This window comes from Anguilla anguilla, chromosome 6 (assembly GCF_013347855.1).
Source record: "Anguilla anguilla isolate fAngAng1 chromosome 6, fAngAng1.pri, whole genome shotgun sequence".
NCBI lineage: Eukaryota > Metazoa > Chordata > Actinopteri > Anguilliformes > Anguillidae > Anguilla > Anguilla anguilla.
Window position 1 is genome coordinate 47,145,734 of NC_049206.1, and position 21,725 is coordinate 47,167,458.

General features: G+C 49.7%; 1 protein-coding gene across 2 annotated transcripts in view; it reads right to left on the reverse strand.

Annotated features, from left to right (window-relative positions):
* Positions 1–532: 532 nt before the first annotated feature.
* The window catches only part of LOC118230226 (T-lymphoma invasion and metastasis-inducing protein 2-like), a 57,553-nt gene continuing 36,360 nt past the window's right edge, over positions 533–21,725 (reverse strand). For both annotated transcript variants that reach the window (XM_035423045.1, XM_035423046.1), the window contains exons 10-27: positions 19,125–19,292; positions 18,031–18,135; positions 17,846–17,924; positions 17,417–17,506; positions 16,734–16,976; positions 13,397–13,500; positions 9,467–9,661; positions 8,642–8,710; positions 7,821–7,946; positions 7,366–7,474; positions 6,181–6,360; positions 5,210–5,328; positions 4,795–4,903; positions 3,902–3,960; positions 3,696–3,798; positions 3,454–3,541; positions 2,354–2,496; positions 533–1,864 (exon numbers count right to left, since the gene is read on the reverse strand). In XM_035423045.1, coding sequence (XP_035278936.1) covers positions 1,395–1,864; positions 2,354–2,496; positions 3,454–3,541; positions 3,696–3,798; positions 3,902–3,960; positions 4,795–4,903; positions 5,210–5,328; positions 6,181–6,360; positions 7,366–7,474; positions 7,821–7,946; positions 8,642–8,710; positions 9,467–9,661; positions 13,397–13,500; positions 16,734–16,976; positions 17,417–17,506; positions 17,846–17,924; positions 18,031–18,135; positions 19,125–19,292 — 2,559 coding nt within the window. In that variant the 3' untranslated portion in view covers positions 533–1,394. The remainder of the gene's footprint in view (positions 1,865–2,353; positions 2,497–3,453; positions 3,542–3,695; positions 3,799–3,901; positions 3,961–4,794; positions 4,904–5,209; positions 5,329–6,180; positions 6,361–7,365; positions 7,475–7,820; positions 7,947–8,641; positions 8,711–9,466; positions 9,662–13,396; positions 13,501–16,733; positions 16,977–17,416; positions 17,507–17,845; positions 17,925–18,030; positions 18,136–19,124; positions 19,293–21,725) is intronic.

Sequence of the window (21,725 nt, forward strand, 5' to 3'; positions counted from 1 at the left end):
AAAAATTCTCATTAGACAATATACATATCAAAACGTATTACATTTCCCCCAAGAAATTCCAGTGAACAAATGTATGTATTTTTTTCTATGAAGACAATATACTTGAAGAAAGAAATTGAGATCAGATTAAGACAAAAAGATTGCCCTATAACTTCCCCATTCCGGAACATTCTGTTGCATTCTATGAAGTGCCACCTGGGGAATATACAGTAAATACATCAGCAAGCACTTTATTCCTGAAGCGTTCTGGTTGGCCCAAGGCGCAGAACCAGTGTAGAGTCTGGTGAGGAATCTGATGAGACAGCCACAAAAGACAAGCAGTAACATTCTCTGCAAGCTACTCCAGCACTTCAGCACAACCAAATTACAGTGCCGTTCATCTGAACTGCTTTGAGTGCCTTTTTATCAGAGCTGTGGGCAAATATTTAGAAGAAAATGCCCTTTATGAAATTGAATATACTGCAAAAAAAACTATCGAAGCATTTCAACAATTCACAAAATATGAGCAAATATACAAATATGAAACATGTAATACAGCACATATACTGCCATAAAACAGCAATTTATTTTTAAAAAATGGATCATTATATTCTTGTCCTCCACATACATGCTTACAGAGCACAAATGTATTCATAATAATATTCAATAAAAAAGAAATTTAAAATAAATAAAAAGGGACATTCACATTCATTGGTATGCTAGCTTTAAAGGCAGTTTTACAGTGAGAAAAGCACAAAGCAGTAAAAAAAGGAAACATTATTTTATCTGTACATTAAGTGTCTAAATAATATGAAATGCTGGTATTAAGTTACAGTACAGTACAGTTAAATATACACTTTATCCTTCATTTTTGAAGAAAGATGAATAAATCCTTATCCTTCACCCTAAAAGAGGTTGTACTCCTTCGCCAAGCAGAACAGAAATTTCAATCATGTTGCTTTGAAAAAGCAATGCCTCGGAAATATTGAGAATGTGTGAAAACAACACAAAATGCTATACAAATTCTTTTTTATCAAATTCTCCTATTTTTTTCCCCCACCTCAATGTCTCCTCAGACAATCGGAGTGTAACACTTTCTTCTCTAAGTAAATAACAAATATACCTATCAATAAATAAAAAGACCTTGAAAAAAATCTGAATATATATATAAAAAAAATGGATGTTAAAAAATGCAGGCAGATAATGCACAAGGTGCAACAAGGCAGAGTCTAGGGAAGAGCAATGTGCTTCCTTCAGTTCAAAAGCAGAGAAGCTTCCAGCCCTGGCCCATCTGCGAATACGCTGGAGTCCACAGAGCCAAGGTGCGTCAACGCTGTCCAGCACAGGTGCCTCCTGGGATAGGTGACCGGTTGAGTCTCTGAGCGTCGTGACGGCAGCCCCTGCGGTGTTCAGCCCTATAGGGTGGGGATGGTGGCCCTCTCCAAGCTCTCGGCCGTGCTAAAGAAGCAGTCCTCGTTGATGACGGACGCCAGGCTCTGAACGCTGAAGTCCCTCTCCAGCAGCGCGTTCAGGTCCGCGTAGGGGGCGTCGTCCTGGCCCCCTACGCACGGGCTGCTGCTCCGCCTGACGCCCCCCGGTTCGGTCCGTGCGTTAGCCGGCTGCGGCGGCGGCGGCGGCGGCTCCTTCTCCGCGATCTGCAGTCTCTGGAGCAGCGCCTCGATGGCGTCCGCCTCCTCCTCGTCCGCCTCCTTCGGGCCCCGTTCCGAGGCCGGGCTGCGCCGGGGGCCGCCGGGGTCGTCTCCCGGGTGACCGCCGCTGCCCAGGCTGCCCTCGTCGGAGTCCCGCTGGCCCCCCTTCGCCGCGTCCGTGTGGGAGGGGTTGCCGGGAGACGACTGCTTGGACAGCCAGGAGGACCGGGAGGAACCTGAAACGGCACAGAGGAGCATGGCTGTACCACACTGCCAAGTGTAACCTGGCTACTCAAATACGGCAATGTGACCGTATGGTTGCAGGTTTAAATCCTTTCGGTACACCTCATGTTGTGTACTTTTACAAGGCATAGCAATCAATCAGTCAATTACATTTCATTTATATGGCCCATTTTACAAAGAATTTGTCAATATATGGTTCATAGTACACCGCACAATCTGGCCTCTCAGATCTTTCTCTAGTGGCATTTTGACACAGATAGTACACTCCATAATTTCCCTGAATGTATATCCAGTGGTATAAACGGGTGAAAATATCTAAAGTAACCTGAATGTCTAAGAATGTCTAAATAACTTGATAAATAATATAGCTTTGTATGAATACACATCTGAGCAGCGTCCCGGGTGGCTGATGTGAGGGGAAAGCGAAAGTCTCGCGGGATTGGCCGACCCGGGTCAGCGCGGCAGCGGCGAGGCGGACTCACCTATCCTGGCGGACGTGGGCACGCCGCCCCGCGGGGGCGCGAAGCGCTCCCTGCACGCCCGCTCGGCCGGGACGCTCCTCCGGGCGCTGTCGCGGAGGAGGCCGCGGATCACCCTGACGATGTTGGCCTTCGATTCGGGGGCGCTGCGCGGAGGACACAAAGACGTCACGGCGGAGAAGGAAGGAGAGGTGGAGCCTGCTCACGCACTACAGTCACACCAGACCTGGGTCAAATACGTATTAGTTTTACTTTTCTACGCTTTACTGATCTTGTCTGGTGTATTGGAACCAATGAAATACTCTCAAAAAGTACAAACCCCGCCTTCTAGTCATATTGGCAGGCTCAATTACACCAGGCAAGATCAAAAGAGCACAGAAAAGCATTTGAATACAAAACAAATACGTATTTGACCCAGGTCTGAGTCATACTGAAGCACGCTCAGTGACTGTGGGCCTCTGTAAATGGCGATTGCTGGAAGAGAGAATCACTATCTGGGCTCATGTACGAGGTGAACCTTCACTGTGTTGACGCTGACTCAGGGGACTTGAAACCTGGTTCATAATTCCAACAATAAATTGCAATTCCTGAAAAGTTACAAGCAGTTAATTATTCTTAACGAGACACTTCTGATGTCTAATTAGGGCTGATTTGCCCTCTTAAGACCACATTAGGACAGAGATAGAAACGCATGCGTGCATCATATTCATCATATGCAAGCGTGCATTTTAATTAGATGAGTTCTCTGATAACTATTTCGGAAACATGCCCAGCAGTACATTCCTTCAGTTACGGTTTTTTAAACAGAAAGAATCAGGAGACCGGCAGGTGAAATTGTACTGGCCCTATCAGCCTGGAAAGCTAGGACACGTGATTACAGAAACTAACAAACTAGTGGAGTTCAAAAAGGACACAAATGACAAAGGTAAACCTGAACCGAGTTAGCATCAGGTTGAGGACAAAATTGCGGAACTACGTTAAACACCTGTTTTCAATAAACCTGTTTTCTAAAGCGATTGGCTGAAACGAAACCCAGCGCACATGGGTAGGCCCCGGAACCTGTCAATCAGCTCACTGGGAGTCGAACAGCCCCTTTCCCTCACCTGCTCATCAGCTGGAATGTGGTCTCCGGCCTGCCCTCCAGCTCCGACTTGGTGTGGATCAGCTCCCACATGCAGTTGCCCTCCGTCCCTGCAGCAGTGGAGGAAAAGCGCTTCACTCAACAGAGATACGCGAGGATGAAACACAACCAGCAGTTAGCGGTCGGCTTTGAGCCAGTTTTAATATGGCTCGTGGACTCCGGGTTCTCCCAGGCCAGAGGCTAACTGTTCGCGGGAGCACTGACCTGTGGCGTTCCCCAGTCGAACCTGCAGCGCGGACTGGGGTATGAGCCAGCGGAACTTGAAGGGGTCGAGGTCGCCGTTGGAGAAGGCGGATCGCGTGGTGGCCTGCGCGTGGTCATACGGAGAGGAGACTTTAGCATTGGAACAGGTGGCGAAGGGGGCACAGCGAAAGAGGAAGAATGCAAGCGAAAGAGAAGTGCAGGCTCACCATCTTCTTCTTGAGCTTGTTGCTCTCCCGGTACACCAGTATCACGGCTTTCTTGAACACTGAGGGGAGAGATGGCCGAGGTGAGCTCTTTCACACTTACTGCAAACTATGAGGAGCTCTGTTATAGGCTAGGGATCATCAACTCTGGCCCTCGAATCCAAATCCGGCCCTGGTTTTCTTTTCTCCCGGGTAATTAGCGCTACTGATTGGCCAGACTGTCTTCACACCTGACTCCCAGGCAAAGGGAGGGTGGAAAACCAGCAGTTCTCGGCCCTCGAAGGACCGTGAGTTGCTGATCCCTGTTATAGGCTGCATTAGTCTCACAGGAAGACCCTGGAAATTGGCCAGAACTTCCAGGACTCCTGTAATAATTTCAGAGAAAGGCTGGCAACCCTATTACTGGAGTGCAAGTGGTGATTCTGGTTTTACTGCGTTCAGCCACTTAACGACAAAACGGAATAAATTATTCAGATAAACGAGTGGACACGTGCTTACAGACTCACCAAAGTGCAAGACAATCTGCTGCTTTAGCACTCCAAGGAGCTGCCATTAAATCTTTTGTAACACCAGTATCACCGCTACAAACGGAGCAACAACTGCTATCGGAAAACGACATTCATCGACATGCCACAGCATTGTGGACCAGCTACGCAAGAGGCTCGGAAGGCACACAGAAATGAGTTAATACTGGGATCTCTTGCGCAACCGCGCAATCTGGCCCCTCAGATCTTCCGCTAGCCGAATTTTGACACGGATCCAGGTTACCGCCACTAAATAAAGCCAGCCCTTCTGCGCCGAGCGGTCCTGTAGTAGTGGGCACGGTGCCCCGCTGGCAGCCGCTGTGGCTGCGTTCCATTTCCCATGATGCCTCTGGGGGGCCTCGTCGTACTCACCGAACACGGTGAGCTCCGGATCCTTCCTCATGCGGCCCAGCGAGGGGAGGGGGTTCAGCCAGACCACGGAGGAGTGCAGGAGGAACTCTCCCATGGAGATCTCCGTCACCTGGAGGGGGGCAAGGGTGGGGGACAGAGACAGACCAGGACCAGAGTGAGACCAGCACTACCTGTACCTGTGGCTGGCTGGGTGGGGGGACAGAGACAGACCAGGGCCAGAGTGAGACCAGCACTACCTGTGGCTGGCAGACCTGACTTTCCCTAAAGCTGGCCCAGAGTCCCCACGGATGCCCTCAGAGCAACAGACTGGGTCGTCGGGGATGCTAATCCTTCTTGCTCAAGAGTTTCTCTTTTTGGGGGGGGGCGTGTGAGGCGCATGGGTGATTTAAGAGGATCATAGGGGCGAGCGGCGTACCTCCTTCTCCGCCCCGCTCTGCTCCGCCACCAGCTGGTCGAACACCGTGCCGTAGTCCTCGTAAATCTTCTGCATCTCGTTGATGTGGCTGGCCACCTTCTCCATGGCCTTCAGGGCTTCTGTGGGTGAGAGGGATGCCTCAGTGTGTGTTGAGTGTGTGTGTGTGTGTGTGTGTAAGTGGGCTTCTGTGTGCACATGATTATGTTTCTGTGAGTGAGGTGTGTGTGTGTGGTTATGGTTCTCTGAGTGTGTGTGTGTAAGTGTGTTTCTGTGTGCACGTGATTATGTTTCTGTGAGAGAGGTGTGTGTGTGTGGTTATGGTTCTGTGAGTGTGTGTGTGTAAGCGTGTTTGTGTGTGCACATGATTATGTTTCTGTGAGTGAGGTGTGTGTGTGTGTGGTTATGTTTCTGTGAGTGAGGTGTGTGTGTGTGGTTATGGTTCTGTGAGTGTGTGTGGGTGTTTGTGTGTATGTTTCTGTGTGCTGTGAGTGCGAATGGCTATGTTTCAGTGAGTGAGGTGTGTGTGTGGTTATGGTTCTGTGAGTGTGTGTGGGTGTTTGTGTGTATGTTTCTGTGTGTTGTGTGTGCGCATGGCTATGTTTCAGTGAGTGGCGTGTGGGTGGCTATGTGGGCATTTCTACTTGTGGTGGTATGTTCTTCTGGTTATGTTTCTGTGAGTGTGTGTGGGCAGTTATGTGTATGTTTCTGCACGTAGTGTGTAAACCTGGTTATGTTTCTGTGAGTGTTTTTTTTTGTGCATGTTTCTGTCTGTGTGTGTGTTTCTGTGAGTGGTGTGTGCGCGTGCTTATGTTTCTGTGTGTGGTTTGTCTGAATGTTTCTGTGTGTGGTTTGTTTGCATGTTTCTGTGTGCGGTTTGTGTGTATGTTTCTGAGTGAATGTGTAAGTGCTCGTGTGTATGTTACTGCGTGAATGTTTACGCATGCGGTTTGTACGTGCGTGGCTGTGCGTACCTGTCAGGTGGTAATGCTCCTCGCTGTCGCTGTCAGTCAGGGACACCAGCTCTCTCAGCAGGAGGGGGTACTTCAGCACTCTCTGGACGGGCTTGATCAGGTACGACTCCAGAGTGGAGGAGTGCTGCTTCGTCGGGTTCTTCGCTTCCAGGAACTCCTTGAAGGCCCTGTCCGTCTTGGCTTCAGACGCGAAGAGACGAAAAATTAATGCGTCTGAGTCATTCTCAGCGACTGTTACTCTTACTCTTACATCACAGCCGCGGTCTCAGAGCAGCAAATTTCGACATCCCCCTCGAGCGCTCTCTGGAGGTACGATTCGCTGCGCGTCCGCTGGCGGCGGGCCTTCACGGGCCCCTTGAAGTTTTCGAGGCCGAAGAATCGCTCGGAAGACTTAATGCTGCTCATTAAAACCTTGGCCGCGTTCCAAAGCTCTCCCTCGCGCCCTCAATCCACAACACCAGAGACACGCTGAGCACTGATTAGACATTATTAGCGAGGGTAGCGGGGAGTACGGTTCACAGGGCCAGTCTCTGTATTATGTTACTTCAGTTCCAGTTTCCACGACCATTGGCACAGACGCGGACGTAAATAATGAATGCTGGCGGGGGTATTCCCTCTGCAGGGAAACTTTTCAGTCAGTGCAGACAAAACAAAATGTCTGAAAGTGGGAAGCGAGGCCACCGAGAGGCGGACTGAATGAAGGTCAATGTTTACAGCCAATAATATTCTCATTGTACAGATGATTACCCTGCCATGTTTAAGTGCTTTGCCCTTTACAGGCTGACAACTCTGCTAGAGCTGTTGGACAGCCAGGTGCTTTATCGTGACCGACGATGGTGTTTTAGGTGATATGGCAAAGATGCTCAACCTACAGAACATCTGAACATCTCAAATGCAAAAGTGTCTCCAGCAGTAAGGGTCAGCTTATCTGAAGAAAGCCATTAAAAAAGTAAGAATCTGAAACAAATGTTGCCACAGTTTCCATAAGTCAAGACTCAAAGTTCTCCACGTTCTTCCCATTTCCCATTCTGTTGACAGAGATCTGTAGGTTAAGATGTACACTGAGGCGAAAGAAATTAACCAAGGTTTGGAAGAGGAAAGGCAAATGGTGACTCTGTACAAACCAATACAACAGAACCTAGACTAAAGAGATTTGCGCCTGTTCTATTGCAGCACTGTCCGTACCTCTCTCCAGAACTTTCTGGACCTTGATGTGGTTGGCACAAAACCCGCTGTAGAGTTTGAAATGATCCGCGTAGTAGAGAAATGATCCGCCCAATGAGAAAAGCAGTTTCTGGAGAGGGAGAAATAAAGACAGACGGAGAGGAAGTGAGACACAGAATATCAAATCCTGCTGAGAACATGCTCACATGTAGATAGGATGCTCAGATAAAATGTGAGGGGAACCTGTTAGTTTAAATGTACTGTTCATGACACACAACTTAATTTTTTCTGTAATCTTTAACAGAGAACAACATTTTTATTCTGGCCTTCAACCTTCACACATCGACGAACCTTCAGTAGCTCTAGCATACAGCACGGATAACACACGATCAGATGTAGCTTTTAAGAATGAATCATCCACGTGTGCTGTACAGACAGAAGTCTCTGGAAGGCAGGAGCTCCACAGCGGCCGGTACCTTGAACTGGCCGGGGGTCTCCAGGGTGCTGAAGTCCGGGGACGAGGCGATGCGCTCCTCCAGCGTCTGCAGGAAGACCCTCTGGAACTCCAGCATTTCGGGCAGGCTGCCGAAAAGAGACTCCATCTGGGGAGGGGGAGATCGCAGCTGACTCACAATCCACCACAGAACCACAATGTGGAAATGTGTGCCCACAATCCCACAAGTCTTCTGGCTGGTATATCTCAATGTACCACAGAGTGCTTTCAGTGCGATTTTATTTCCTAAATGCGCAACTGAGCAGTTCAGATTGGCTTTTATGCCCGCTGCTGTGTGGTACCTCATTGAGGGAGATCTCTCATCTGTACATTTTTTTTTTTTTTTAATCCATTATTACATGCTGTGTTTGGGAATGTACAAGTCAGACTATGATGAGTCCGTATCTATGCAGATGTGTTGTGTTTGGGTTCTTATGGTTACGTCTGTCCTTGGATGTCTGTCAGTGACTTCAATTCCTCCACTTAGAAATGAATTATTTCTGTCTTTCTAAATCACTTACTGGTCTCAGAGGAAGTAATTTATTTTTATGTAAGTTTTTTTAGATCTGGGTTTTTTTTTTTCATTTATGTAACTTCATTAGAACAGCACAGGTTAGCTGAATCTCGTACAATTCATGGCAACAGTGTAGCTAAATGTGTTCAGAGAGTCACAGATGAAAATGAACATTCGAGCTAACTATGGTGCAATGTCCCGCATGCACCAGCACCCCTGCTGAAAGCTACATATTTGTCCCTATCAAACAAGCACACAAAAATGACTAAATGAAAGGCAGAAAGACACACCTCATCCAGGCTGAGAAAGGGCTCTTCTTGCAGGGGCTTCAGGTAGACCTCAAACAGGCAGCTCAGGTCCTGAGAGACAGAGGAAAGAGGAGAGAGGCGGAGTCATCACTCACAGACGGACGGACAATGCAACCGGGTGACCGTTTCGCCGCTCAGTTCCACGCGCCCTCCGGGGACGAACCGAGACCCCGTGCCACGCGTGCCCATTATCTCCGTTCAAACAAAGCGGCACACTCGCGAGGAGAGATAGCCGCCTCGGGGCCAGAGAGGCCCCGTTTCAATTAAAGCGCAGTGCGTCTCCGGGGTCTCAATAGAGCGCCGTTTCTCAGCGGGACAGGGCCGGGTTCGGCTGCCAGGGAGCCGTCTGAAGACGGCAGCCGGCCGCCGCTGATAGCCCTCATTTACGCTCCGATTCTCTCGTTAGGCTGATTAGCGCCGTTAGCGAAGCTAAAAAAAACTGACGCGGCGGCGGCGGCGCGAACTGTCAGCAGGTACGCGGTGTGCGGAGAGCTCTCCTCCCGCCCCGCACGGACGCGGACGCGGACGCCTCGCACAAAAGCCGTCAGCCGAAGAGCGCTTAGAGGAAGAACCGGCCTCTTCTTCCACGGCTACTTAGCACGACTAGCGACGATCGCGTCGTCGATCGAGAGGGTGCTGTGTAACCAAAGTAGCCCACGGATCCACACACGCCTCTTATCACAAAAACGCTAGACACCGTTTGTGCTGAGACAGAGCGGGACGGGGGCAGGGGAGGACACGGAACGGGGTTTGGAAGGGACGATACACAGGACAGCCAGGCGGCGTTAGCCGTGGCCGACGCCTCACCTTGACGTAGGACTTCTCGGTATCCACCAGCTCCTGGATGACCTTGCGCAGCCTCTCGGTGACGGACATGTGGCGGGGGCAGGGCCGCGGCGGGTCCGGGGGGGCCCCCTGGGCCTCGGCTGCGCCCGCTGCGCCCGCTGCGCCCGCTGTGCCCTCCTGGAACGTGTGGTACAGGGTGCAGGCGGTCTCGACGGTCTGCGGGCGGAGAACAGCACGACGGGCACGGTTACTGCGGGTCACTCTCCGGAACGTTCCAGCACGACAGGCACGGTTACTGCGGGTCACTCTCCGGAACGTTCCAGCACCCTGCTGCTGCGTGTGATTTCAACAACAGCAGCTCACATTTTTACGCTACGCAACACAGCATTCACTTGCGGTTCACGCGGCTTTGAAATGGCTTCACGGTTCTCAAACACTCCCTCCGCAGCAGAACCCACACAGAAGTTATGTACTAATATTTCGAGGGCTTGAACTGCAATTGATCTGTGACAGTTTAACGGCCAGCAGTGGAGCAGCAGAGTAGAGTAACAGGGGTGAGACCAAACCTGGCACGCTACGACCAGCTAACGAGCGTAATCGCTCTGGCTGTCCCAGGCTTCAATCCCTGTTTATGCGGGCAAACAAACCAAACCACGGCAAACAAATCCAGTTACAGCAGCTGAAAGCACCTTAGCTGAGCCCAGGCAGGAAATGACACGGCGTGCGTGTGGAGAGGGTGAGCACAGGCTACAGGGAAACTCACACCCTCTGACTGAAGACCAACGTGTGACCTATTAGCTCACATTTAAACAGCCAGCTAATTAAGAATGACAAGACTATCTGTCAGAACAGAGATACGATGAAAAAAAAAACTAAAATATTTTGAACTGTCTGGCAAAAAGAGACTTCCCCCAACATCCAGCTAACACACAAGGACGTGAACTTACGTGATTCCATAATACTTAGAGGAATCTTTGGACAAAGCAATATGATTTATAACAAGCTATTTCTCAGGAAACCAATGGAAAAATGATTAATATTGATCTCTAGTCAGAGATACATCAGAAACTGACAAGTATTGAAAACACCCAGCAAGACAAATGGTACCGAGAGACCTTTGCTTCACTAAAGAGTATAGCTTCAGATATAGAAAATAAATAAATAAATAAATTTTAAAAAAGCCAAAATGCAAAAACTCTTAACTCTTAAACATTTTTAAGAGTGTATGACTAATGTGGCATGCTACTGTTCTGTTTTCAGTGCCCGAATGAATAAAGGTTACTTCAAGCAAAACACAGACCACGCCATGCAAAAGTAAGCTATTTTTACAGTCCAGCTTATTATTCTCCAAAAATAGCAAGTATTCCTCCTGTCAGTGTCAGAGGCGCACTGAAGTATGTGTCTGTTCCAATAACAAAGCTCTCAGGTTTAGCATCCACTCAAGCCGGAACACTAATGGAGCATTACACCGCTAACAGCAGCAACAACAACAAGACGGACACGCCGAAACGCAGGCCCGGTCCTAGCCCTGTAAGACGCCTCCGAATCGCGGCGCCTCGTCCCCCGGGCCCGAGCGTTACCAGGAGAACGGTCCCCTCCGAGGCGGTCTGCTCGGCCACGCAGTCGGAAACGTCGCCCAGGAGACGCGCCAGCTTGTCCTTCAGCCGCCCGAGGAAGAGGACGGCGAAGCCGAAGAGTTCCTCAGCGCCTTCCTCGCCCCCCTCCTCCTCTTCCTCGCACCAGAGCCAGCACATGGCTGGGGGATGGGGGGATGGGGCGGGGGTTGAGGGGTGGTGGTGGTTGATGCCCCTCGGTAGGACCGCGGTTCGGGACGGCGGTCTGTTTCGGGAGCGAGCGCGAGCGATCGAGCAAAGCCGGTCTCCTTCGGTCCCCGCTGCCCCTTAATCCAGGCCCAATCCCCCCCCTGCATGGGCGGTTCCCACGCCGCCTCTCTCTCCCCTCCCCCGCCCCCCCCGCCAGTCGCGTGGCTGTAAGCCCGGATTACACGCACGCTAAAGGCCATATGCTCGATCCAGCGATTTAGGCCACCTGACCTCGATGCGCGAGCCTTACTGGGCGGGGCCCGAAAAGGGTGTCAGGAGCTTCTTTTGGGAGCCGGCGGCCAATCATAACGGAGGAGAGATCTAGAGGAGCCTAGAGGGTTGAGGCTTTCAATGAAAGGCAGGGCACTGTATTAAGATCTGCTATGCCTGTCCTGGCATATAATGAGCCAGGAAGTTCAGAGATAGCAGCTTCAAAATGACCAACTTTGTTTCTGAGCGATTTCTCATTATTATCAAGAGCTTTGAAGATCTGGGTTTCACGTGATGCCGCAAAAATAATGTTTTGGGAGTTGAAGCCGTGAGGTTTTAGGCCACCGTTTTTTAAACACCGTTCAGACAAAGGAGGGGGGGGCTGATTTGTTTTTTTTTTGTTGTCAGAACTTGACAGAAAAGTCTCCCCCGACGTGGGTATCTTATCCTCTTCGACAGGCCATTTCAGAAGCCCTCTTCCAGGAACGTCCTCTTTCAACTCTTTCAGTCCACCATGGAGGGACTGACTGGCCCGATAACAAACACAGCCCCAGAACGGGGCCTGTACAGTGGGGGGGGGGGGGGGGGGGTGGGGGGGGGAAGCAGAGCCTTTCCCCCTGACGCCTCCGCTTCCTCCAGCTCTGGCCGTCGGCTCCGTCTGGCCCCGCTACGCCCAGCCCGGGGAGCCCAACAGGAAGTGATGTAAGCGCTCTGCTCCATGTCACTGCTCCTGCGCTCTGTGCAACACTAGGGCTGAGCCGCAGAGCGGCGGCATGTGTTTTACTCCAAGGGTGAGAAACTGAAAGTGCCACCGCCCCTGCTTTTAGATGTGTGGCATGGTTTGGACCGCCCTGCGTTTGGGTGCACTGCCTTGTTGTAGCTCTGCTGCGGTTTGGTCATACGCCACTGTTAAATTAGTTTTAAAAAAGCTAACAAAAGATCAAAAACTGAAATTTTTTTACGTTCGTTTCCTAAGAATGCTGGCAGACACGCAAACAAATATGCACACACACACATGCAAGCTAATACTCACACGTACACACTCAAAATCCCACTCAAACTCACACGCAAGCCCACGCATCACTCTGAGGAAGTGATATTTCACACGGTTATGATTAGCCCTGCTCAGACCTGTACTTTGTATCCAGATATATCTAGATTGTGTCTATATTCAGTCAGGATGGATGTCAGTTCACACCTGGCATCAGAATGCGTCTCCAGTGACCACTTGCGATCGGACCTCACTTCCCCGCTAAGTACGCAAATAAACTCGTACGTCATTTCCGTTTGCAAAGACCAAATGCGTTGTTGTTTTTAAAAGGCAGGAGGCAGCAATGCACTACCTGTGCCTAGTCTGCCGGAAATTAAAAGAAGTCGTCTTGAGGTGTTTGATTTTACGTTGGCATTGCTGCCATTTCCCCTCCATCTTTTTCGAAAATCTCCTCATGAATCGCCCCGGTTGCGATATGAATCATCCAGTTTCCGTCGTACTGACTCTTCGGCCCGAACGGAAATCAGACGACGTGTTTCGTGCGTACTCATCCATTTTGACTGTTGTTGTGGCTTCTTTTTCTTGTTTCGCACTTTAATATAACGCCGTTGGCGAAACGAATGAGTACGTACTTCCGCTTACTCAGAGGACATCGGTTGACTAGGCGGTCCTTCAATGTGGCCCAGGATGCATTCGTGTACACACCGCTAAAAGAATGTGGCCATATGCGACCCAGACCACCTCCGAATGTGCTCTGAGTGATCGGCTCTCATTGCGTCCTCAATGCGTCTTGGGCGCATTCACACCTGTAGTAAGAGCTGTGATCGGATCACCCAAGACGCATTTTAATGCCAGGTCTGAACAGGGCCATTGATGCTGTTCTCTACGGACAGAGCAGTGCTGATTTCGGTCTCATCTCCCTCGTACCTTCTTGTTGGGGTCTGTCCCGTTACCGGGTCGAGGATTCAGCTGGCCGTCCTCAAAGCTGGGCCCGACCGATCCGCTAGGGACGTCTGTGACACGAGCCATATCTGGAGCGAGAAAACCAAAAGACGCAGTTTATTTACCATACTTTTACCTCTCTTAGCTGTGAAGACCAGAGGAAAAAAACCATACAGGAAACGTATAATACATAGGCTGCACCAATAAATGACCAAAAACCATCTTTCGAACCCCCCTTCCTAATGCAACGCGGGGTCATGTTTGCGCTACTGAGCTAACGTAACACTAGAGCGCCTACTGGAATGTCGAGCTAAAATGGCTGGCTACCAGTCGGTTCTCTTTCTTTCCTAATTTGGTCGCGAGCCGTACGCAGTGTAAACGAGCAGCGCGAGGAGTTCAAACGCGGTGTTGAGGCGCGTCGCGCGGAGCGCTACCAGTGGCAGCAAGCACAGGGACGTACAGCGCTGTGGGACAGATTGCAGAGGAGGCACTGACACACAGAGCACACTTTGGGAAAACAGACACATCGGTGGTACAGTGCACCACCAGTCCGGATTAAACGAGCACAGATCTAATTACACAGACTGCCCCCTGCATGTGGGAGTCCTTCATCGGCCTTTTCCCCTCTCCTCGGGGCCTGGAGAGAGAACGGAGCCTCACGCCTACACGACAAGAATCTGTGGACAACTCTATTCACTCCGTACCAACAGCACACTGCGACGTCTTTAACACACGAAACAATGAGTGATTAACACTTTGCGGTCAACAGCCAGAAATGCGAAACCACGGCGCAGTATGAGACCGTGACCGAAAAGCTCGCCGAAATCCAATTTTGGAGCACAGCGTGATAAACGTGGAAATGCTTCGGTCTCATTGTTTAACACAACTGTTAAACTCCCACTGCTTTTGCACGACACTGAAGAGGCAGTACCGCGGTTCTACACAGACCACGGAGACAGAGCGCACGTACTGCCCGCTTCTGCGATTAGCATGAATATGTTGAGGTCTGATTAGTTTATCGTATTAATCCCATATTCTAAACAGAAAAATTCCCCGGGCAATATTTTGTTTCCAGACCGAACTGTCTAGCTTTCCGTCCCAAGGTCCTATGAATAGCCACATCCCTCGAAAGGCCATTTTGGCAAAATGATCCAGCGGTGTTCGCGAGAGAAGCACGCCGTCCGTCATTTCCTCCTCATAATTAAAACAGCGGGAGCAATTACATTCTGCTCATCCAACCCTAGCCAATCACAAGCTGCTCATTTTGCTGTTACAGCCCAATGAATCTCTGGCTGCTACATGGACGAGGTGTGCAGTGCAGCTGTAACATGCCCTCTGGTGGCCAAATAGATACACTACAGGCATATAACACAGGTACATGACATTTAACACAAATATAACCGTAAAAGGGGTGAAACAAAGGCAACCTGTTCCACCATATTTTACTACAAGGAGTACGACAGGCAGACAAGGATTGGTCACTGGCTTTTCTGTCTATCTCTGTCTGTCTCTGAATGTGAAGGTGGCATAAGACATCACACTAGCTGGTCAAGCGTCCACCTAATGGAGGATTTTAAAACAAATTGTTCTAAGTACCATCTAAGGAGTGTGGAAACCTGTCCCTTATATCCCACTTCCGCAGTAATAACAGCAGAGTCCTTACATAGGACAACTTGCATCGCTTGCCTTAATTTAATACAATCTCGCTCTCTCTTTCCCCCATACACTCCTTCCATCTCTCCCCCTCCCTCTCTCCCTCCGGTACATTTAGTACTTTGTCCAAAAGTACAACAGTGGTACACCAACTAAGAATCAAATCTACCATTTTTAGTTTAGATGGCAGGGAAAGCCAGCTGTTTAACCACTGTGCAATACTGCATCAAGACTATAATTACCATGACATGCACAATTCACTTCATTAATTATTCGTCTGAATCTTTCAGATGGTGTCTGCAACATACTGATACTTTCATATGCTATGACTGTGAATTAAAAAAATTGCTTTTCATGTTGTTTGCATATGCCATTGCAATAAGCAGACATTGTAAGCATGCAAAAAACTGACACTTTCCTTTTTTTAAGAGTTAATTTAAAAGATGAAGGCCAGTGTTTAAAATAAGACGTTTCAAATAACATATTTTTGAAGCATTTTAAGTTTTCATCAGCCATCCTTTCACCATCATGCCAAACTGGGCACTGAACAATGCAAAACAGCTCTTACCTTCAGTATAAATGAAATCTGTCCTCTTAAATCATGTATTTTCATAAGAAACCTATGTCCTTTTAGCTTTTACTCCCTGCAAAAAGCTGACAGTACATTACTGTTCCCGAAAAGAAAAGAGTTGCCAGTTTGTGGAGGTTTGGACTCAAACACCACGCGGATCCGACCTCTCAGGTCTCACAAAGCAGTAGGTTATCAAGTCAGTCCACAGCCGGAATTCCCAGACACCAGGGAACTATGACTCATACTTCAGACAACGAATCCTGCACATTATGATAAATAATTACTGTGTCAAATGAGCAACTCTCAATGCATCACACACGCCGGTCCACATCAGTGTGGAAGAGACTGATGAAATGTTTTCACTTTTAGATACGCAGTGTGTGCGTATGTGACGGGAAGGAAGTGGGCGGCAACTCGTCTGTTTCCAGTGAATGTTCATAGAGTGACAATGTCCATCCAGGTTCTTTATCTCTCGCCCGCTCGTAGTTACCATTATCTTTGCCACAAGGAGTGAATTCAAATGACCATAAATATTAAAGTAACTGTATTAAAGTAACTTGTCTACATAGAAATGTTATTTTTAATTATTTACTTTCATTTTGTCTAAAAGCTATTTTCCAAAGAAAAAGAGGAACTAAAACACCGCTGAAATAAACAGTACTGTGGTGAGCTGGAACCATCAAACGAGACAGGAGAAGTAGAACGTCAAGCAGAGCAGGTTTACCACATGAGCAGCTTTTAATACACTGGAACTCATTCGCTGAAACCTCTCAAAACTACGTCATGTTGGTTTTAACAAGGCTGAGTTTGAGTCACTGACTGGAGACTACACAGACCTTTTTGTACCAATTTCCATGAACAGGAAAGTAAAAGGATTCCATTTTTCTGTAAACTCACAATGATTATTGTAACAATACAACTGCAAAAAGGGGGAAATATTGGGCTGCGTTTTTATAACCAGTAACTGCAGGACTGCGTTATGAACAGTGCGTAGCTGCACGGCTACATTATGAACAGTGCGTAGCTGCCTGGCTACATTATGAACAGTGCGTAACAGCACCAGGGTCAGAGAGTCTAATGGCGGAGCCCCTGTCGTACCTGAGGGTGTGTGGTTGCCGTGGTGCTGGTCCAGGAACTCCTCCAGGAGCTGGGATTGGCTGGGGGGCGGGGCCGGCGGACAGAGGTCACCGGGGTCGGAGCCCCGCCCCCCGGGGACCGGGTCTTCCCGACGGAGGGTCAAGTCGAGCGTCCGCTCGCCGAAGAGCGCCTGCATCAGGCCCAGGTCCAGCGTGGACACGCCCTTTCCGTTCAGGACCGTGACCTCATCTCCCGCTCGCAGTCCTGCAGAGGAGGACGTGCTCAATACCATGTAAAAACAACACCACCAACCCACCACCCAACAACACCACCACCACCACCCAGGCCCAGCGCCGAGGTCTAAAGCCACATCCCCCTCTCTTTACACCATCAGTGCACTCTTGTGCTCAGGATATTGCGTAACTGCCGGTCTGCATCTCTAGTGTCAACAGGCCGTAACATTTAAACCCAATATAAAATAATAACATTATAAAACAATTTGGAATAAAATGGAAAAAGAACGATTCCATTCATCGGCTGGAACATACATTCCACTTATTGGCTGAACATACGTTGCATACACGCTAAGGTCAGAGATCTCAAATTTTTCAAATGGCGGACCCCTGACGAATCCCTCCATACACAGGAAATCGGGATTTCAGCGCGGAATCCAAAGGGGAAATGAACGCGAAGGCAAGACGTACCCTCGGCGAAGGCCAGGCCCTCCGGGAGGACCTCGCTGACAAAGACGCGGCTGTTCCCGAATCCGTCCACGTGGCCGGTGACGGCAAACCCTGCCACACAGAGCGCGGGACGGGTGAGGTCAAAAGTCAAAGGTCAAATGACATCACTTCATCTGTTACACTACACTCTTTATATGCTAAGCAGAAAACGACCGTGTTGGATTAAAACCCCTACAACCACGCTGGATTAAATATACACATTCACTAGCTTTAACTGGTGCACGCTGGAAACAAGCCTAAACCCCAGGCACACACGCATTCCCTAACACAAAGTGACCTCACAATGTTACTGGAACGTTTCGTCAATGTTATAACATTGCCGCTACATGGCAGCAACATTGTGAAAACGTTTTGTGTTAGCTGGGCACCCGGTCGATCCCGTTGACTCACCAAAATCAGCTGCGCCGTCCTGTCGCGACATGTATAAGGTGCACACGTTCAGGGGCAGGACCTCCAGCTCGTCATACAGCTACAAACAGGAAGTAGTCAGCGGGTGAGGGGGTTCACGGGTGAAAGAGCACTCATCAAGGCTTTGCCAGGAAGTGAATTGCATAGGAAGGGCGGAGACTCCTCACCAGCTCTTGCACGAGGTCCTTGGGCGCAGGCGTGCTGACTTCCGTGTTCTGACCCACCCGTCTGCGCAGTCGGAGGCAGTGCTGGCTGGGGTCCAGCTGCTTCAGCTGCAAAAGGGGACAGCACCTGGGTTTAGCCTGGTCTCGTGACACACAGTAACTGAGAGCTCTTACCGGGTTGAGCTAAAGGTAGCAATATCCACCCCGGTAGGGACTGCTGAAGTTACACTACAGAGAAGAGACCTTCATGACATACACAGCCTGACCTTTGTGGTCCTGTGAGGCACAGGAAGTGACACGTATGGTTATACTGAGACAGTGACTGCAGAATATAAAATTAATGATATAATAATAATAATAATAAAGCTTTATTTATATAGCACCTTTTATACATAAAATGTAGCTCAAAGTGCTTTACATTCAGCACTAAGATCAAAGAAATTACAAAGAATGATATGAACCCATAAAAATGGAGGCAGAACAAGCACTGTACTGGGGATGTGTGCGCGCGTGTGTGTGTGTGTGTGTGTGCGTGCACGTGAGTGTGTTTCTGAATTACAGCTGGAACAAAGCAGCACTTTTTCCATTTCACTCGGCACAGACAGGTGATGAGGGACAGCCTGCTGCTGGGTGAGTCATCACAGCCATTGTGCCCGAAGACACCTGAGCTGTCAATCAAGCACACAGCTGCTGTGCCTCCGGAGGGTGGCAGGGTGATGAAAGGTGCGGGGGTGGGGGCGGGACTTCTGTACATGTCATCCTGTCCGATCAATCGCCTCAACAGCACAAAGAGGACTGGCACAATGACACAGTGTTCTCTTTCTCCCACAAGGACTAATGGGCCAACTGCGTCAAAACGAAGCACGCTGCACGTACCAACAAAAAAATAACCAATCACAGAAATTAGCCAAATTAAAAAAGGAGCAATGTTTTCTGGGAATTTTTCAATAGCGACGGGAACGACAATCAGAAAAACAATACCAATTTGTCACAGTGGGAGCAGTAATGAGACGCATAAGTGAGCTTGAGAACAAGCCTCATGATTAATGGTCTAATTAGGACCCATTTCTAATAAGTCTCCATCTCGCCGGTCATACCTTGCAGGCCAAGGACAGCACATCCTCCACGCTGTGCTCCTGCTTCACGGCCACGGACAGGATCTGCTGGTCCGGCGTTAGCACGCAGGCCTGGGTCTCCGAACTGATGTCCCAGTGGCTGCCATCGGGTGGTGCTGTTGAGCACTGGTCGGCCAAGCCGTCCAATCTCTGCATCCCAGGGAGAACGAGACCGCAGACCCATTCAGCGATGTTAAAACGTCACATAAATCCACTTATGACCTGCGTGCCTCACAAGGGTTACTGAACATTACTAATCACGCAATCTTTTAATTTGCTGAGTGAGGTCATGGTCTGTGTAATAATTTACTAATTTTTGACAGTCAGCTTTTATTAGAAAGGTTGAGGATAATGTTCAGAAAGCCACATTCAGCAACCTAATTTGTGAGCACTTCAACGCCATCTTCCTCTGGGAATTTGAACAGTATCTATTCTCAGGTACATAAAATGTTTCCAAACAAAGCCTTTCCACTCCGGGAAGGACTACAACAATGGAGCCCATGCGAGCGGCCATGTAATCCGGGGACATCGGTAATTTCAGACTGCTCCTATAAATATCTGTGTAATGGAACTTGGTTTTTGTTTGGGGTTCAATGGCTCAGAACGCTTAACAAAGGGAGCACTTTTCAGGCTTTTGATACTAAGGGAACACAAAAGTGTGCTATGGAACAAATATATATTCAAACCATCTAGCAATGAACCCATACAGAAACAAGAGAAAATAATGCAATGAATATCATTTAAACAGATATACCAAATATTACCATCGTTTTTAAAAAAGATGGCTTTTTTTAATAGTCATTAAAGGAGTATATATTCTTCAAAGCAGAGTATGTTCCTTTGCATAGCGTGAAGCCAGCTTGTCTGTATAAGTCACAGCCATAAGTAGCCTAAGAGGATTTTGGATTTGGCAGGGGTGAGGGGCGGGTGGGTGGGCGGGGTGGGGACGGGGGTGCGCACATAGAGGCCACTGTTCCTGGGGTTCCTCCTGGAAACCATTTGTGGGAGCAGTGCCCAGGACTGCCCAAATTCACTCCTGTGCAGATCGGTGTTGTACCACATCTATAGCAGCTCTTTGATTTTGGCCAGAAACTATTGGGCACAACAATCTTAACAGGTACTGCAGGTAGACCAGGGTACTCCCCCCCCCCTGTGAGAGAAGGCCTCTGGATTGGTCCCGTGGTTTTCAGGAGCCATCCTGACTCATTAACTGGCAAGAAAAACGAAGCCGTAAAACGAAGGAGTTGAACAAACTCCATAAAACAGACGTTCGGCTCTCGTGACATCTGTGCCGACGAGGTAAAAAAAATAACCCTGAGAGACTAGCGCTCTGTGAACGCCGCTGCTGTTCGGCCGAGAGCGTCTAAACAACCGCTCCAGATACAGACAGAAGGCAGTTCATTCTGCTCGTTAATTTCCACGCGCCTGCTTTCTGAGGTAATGGGCTTTTTCGTAGCGCCGTTGCGAGGGGTTTCCCTGGGAGAGGTTACGCAATGGGCAGCACGTGCCGCCGCGCCCCGTCCCTTTTCCGACACGCCCCGGCGCGGAGCATCCGGAACGTTCCGTCGCTACCGTCGACCCCCCCCCCCCTCCGTCTCCAGCGGCGGCCAGGGATACCGTGCGCTCATTCATTCACGGCGCCGTTTTTCCGCCGGGCCCCGCCAAGCCCCTCCCACCCCGGCCCCAGGTGTGCGCGCGTCACATCCGGCGAAGAACCCGATTGGAGGATTCGAAGCCTAAACCTCATCCAGCCTCGGTCCCTTCCCCTCGCCGGATGAGAGGGGCCGGTTTCCAAACGTTCGCTTCGGTTTTTCTCCTTACGGAGGGAAAGAAAACATTTCGGGAAGATTTAACCGCCGGTCCCTCGGGACGCTGGCTAACGGGCCCGTGAGGAGCGCCTGTTCTTCGCGAGCGCGGGGAAAGGGGGGATACGCGGGGGGGGATACGCGCAGAGAAAGTGAGGAATCCCAGTGACATAACAACCCCCCCGCCACCCCCCCCCCGCACCCCTCACCCCAAAACCCCTGTAACCCCTCGAACCCCAGCCCGTACACGTGGCTGCCTTGTGCCTTTATCCCCTGAACACCGTCAACAAATCACTCGCCTTTCGAAACAGCTGCGGGGGGGCTTATTCGCTCCATACCTAGGCCCCACTAAGTGCGCCCCCCCCCCTCCCCACACACACACACATCAGAAAACAGGGGACCCACAAGATAATTAACTTAACTATAATCTCCCTGACACCTGGGCCCTTGGAACAGAGCAGTAAAAAAAACATGCCCTTGGAGCGAGGAGGAGTTCTCTAACGAGAGAGGACGGGGGGGAACAGTCGGGCTTTAAAAACGGCCGCAATCATCGACTGATCAACCGCCGCCTTTTCATCCGGGGCGGAGAGACGCTCGCTGGGGCGACCGTTAAGATCTAGCGGGAAAATCACAAGCTTTTCATTATGCCTGAAGGAAGACCTCATCCCGGGAGAGTTAGAATCACCTCCAGGAAAAAAACAAACAAACAGGGGCCCGCCTCTGCATCGCAGGCAGTTTAACAGGCCATAACTGCATTACAGCCGGTTTGTATGAAAGG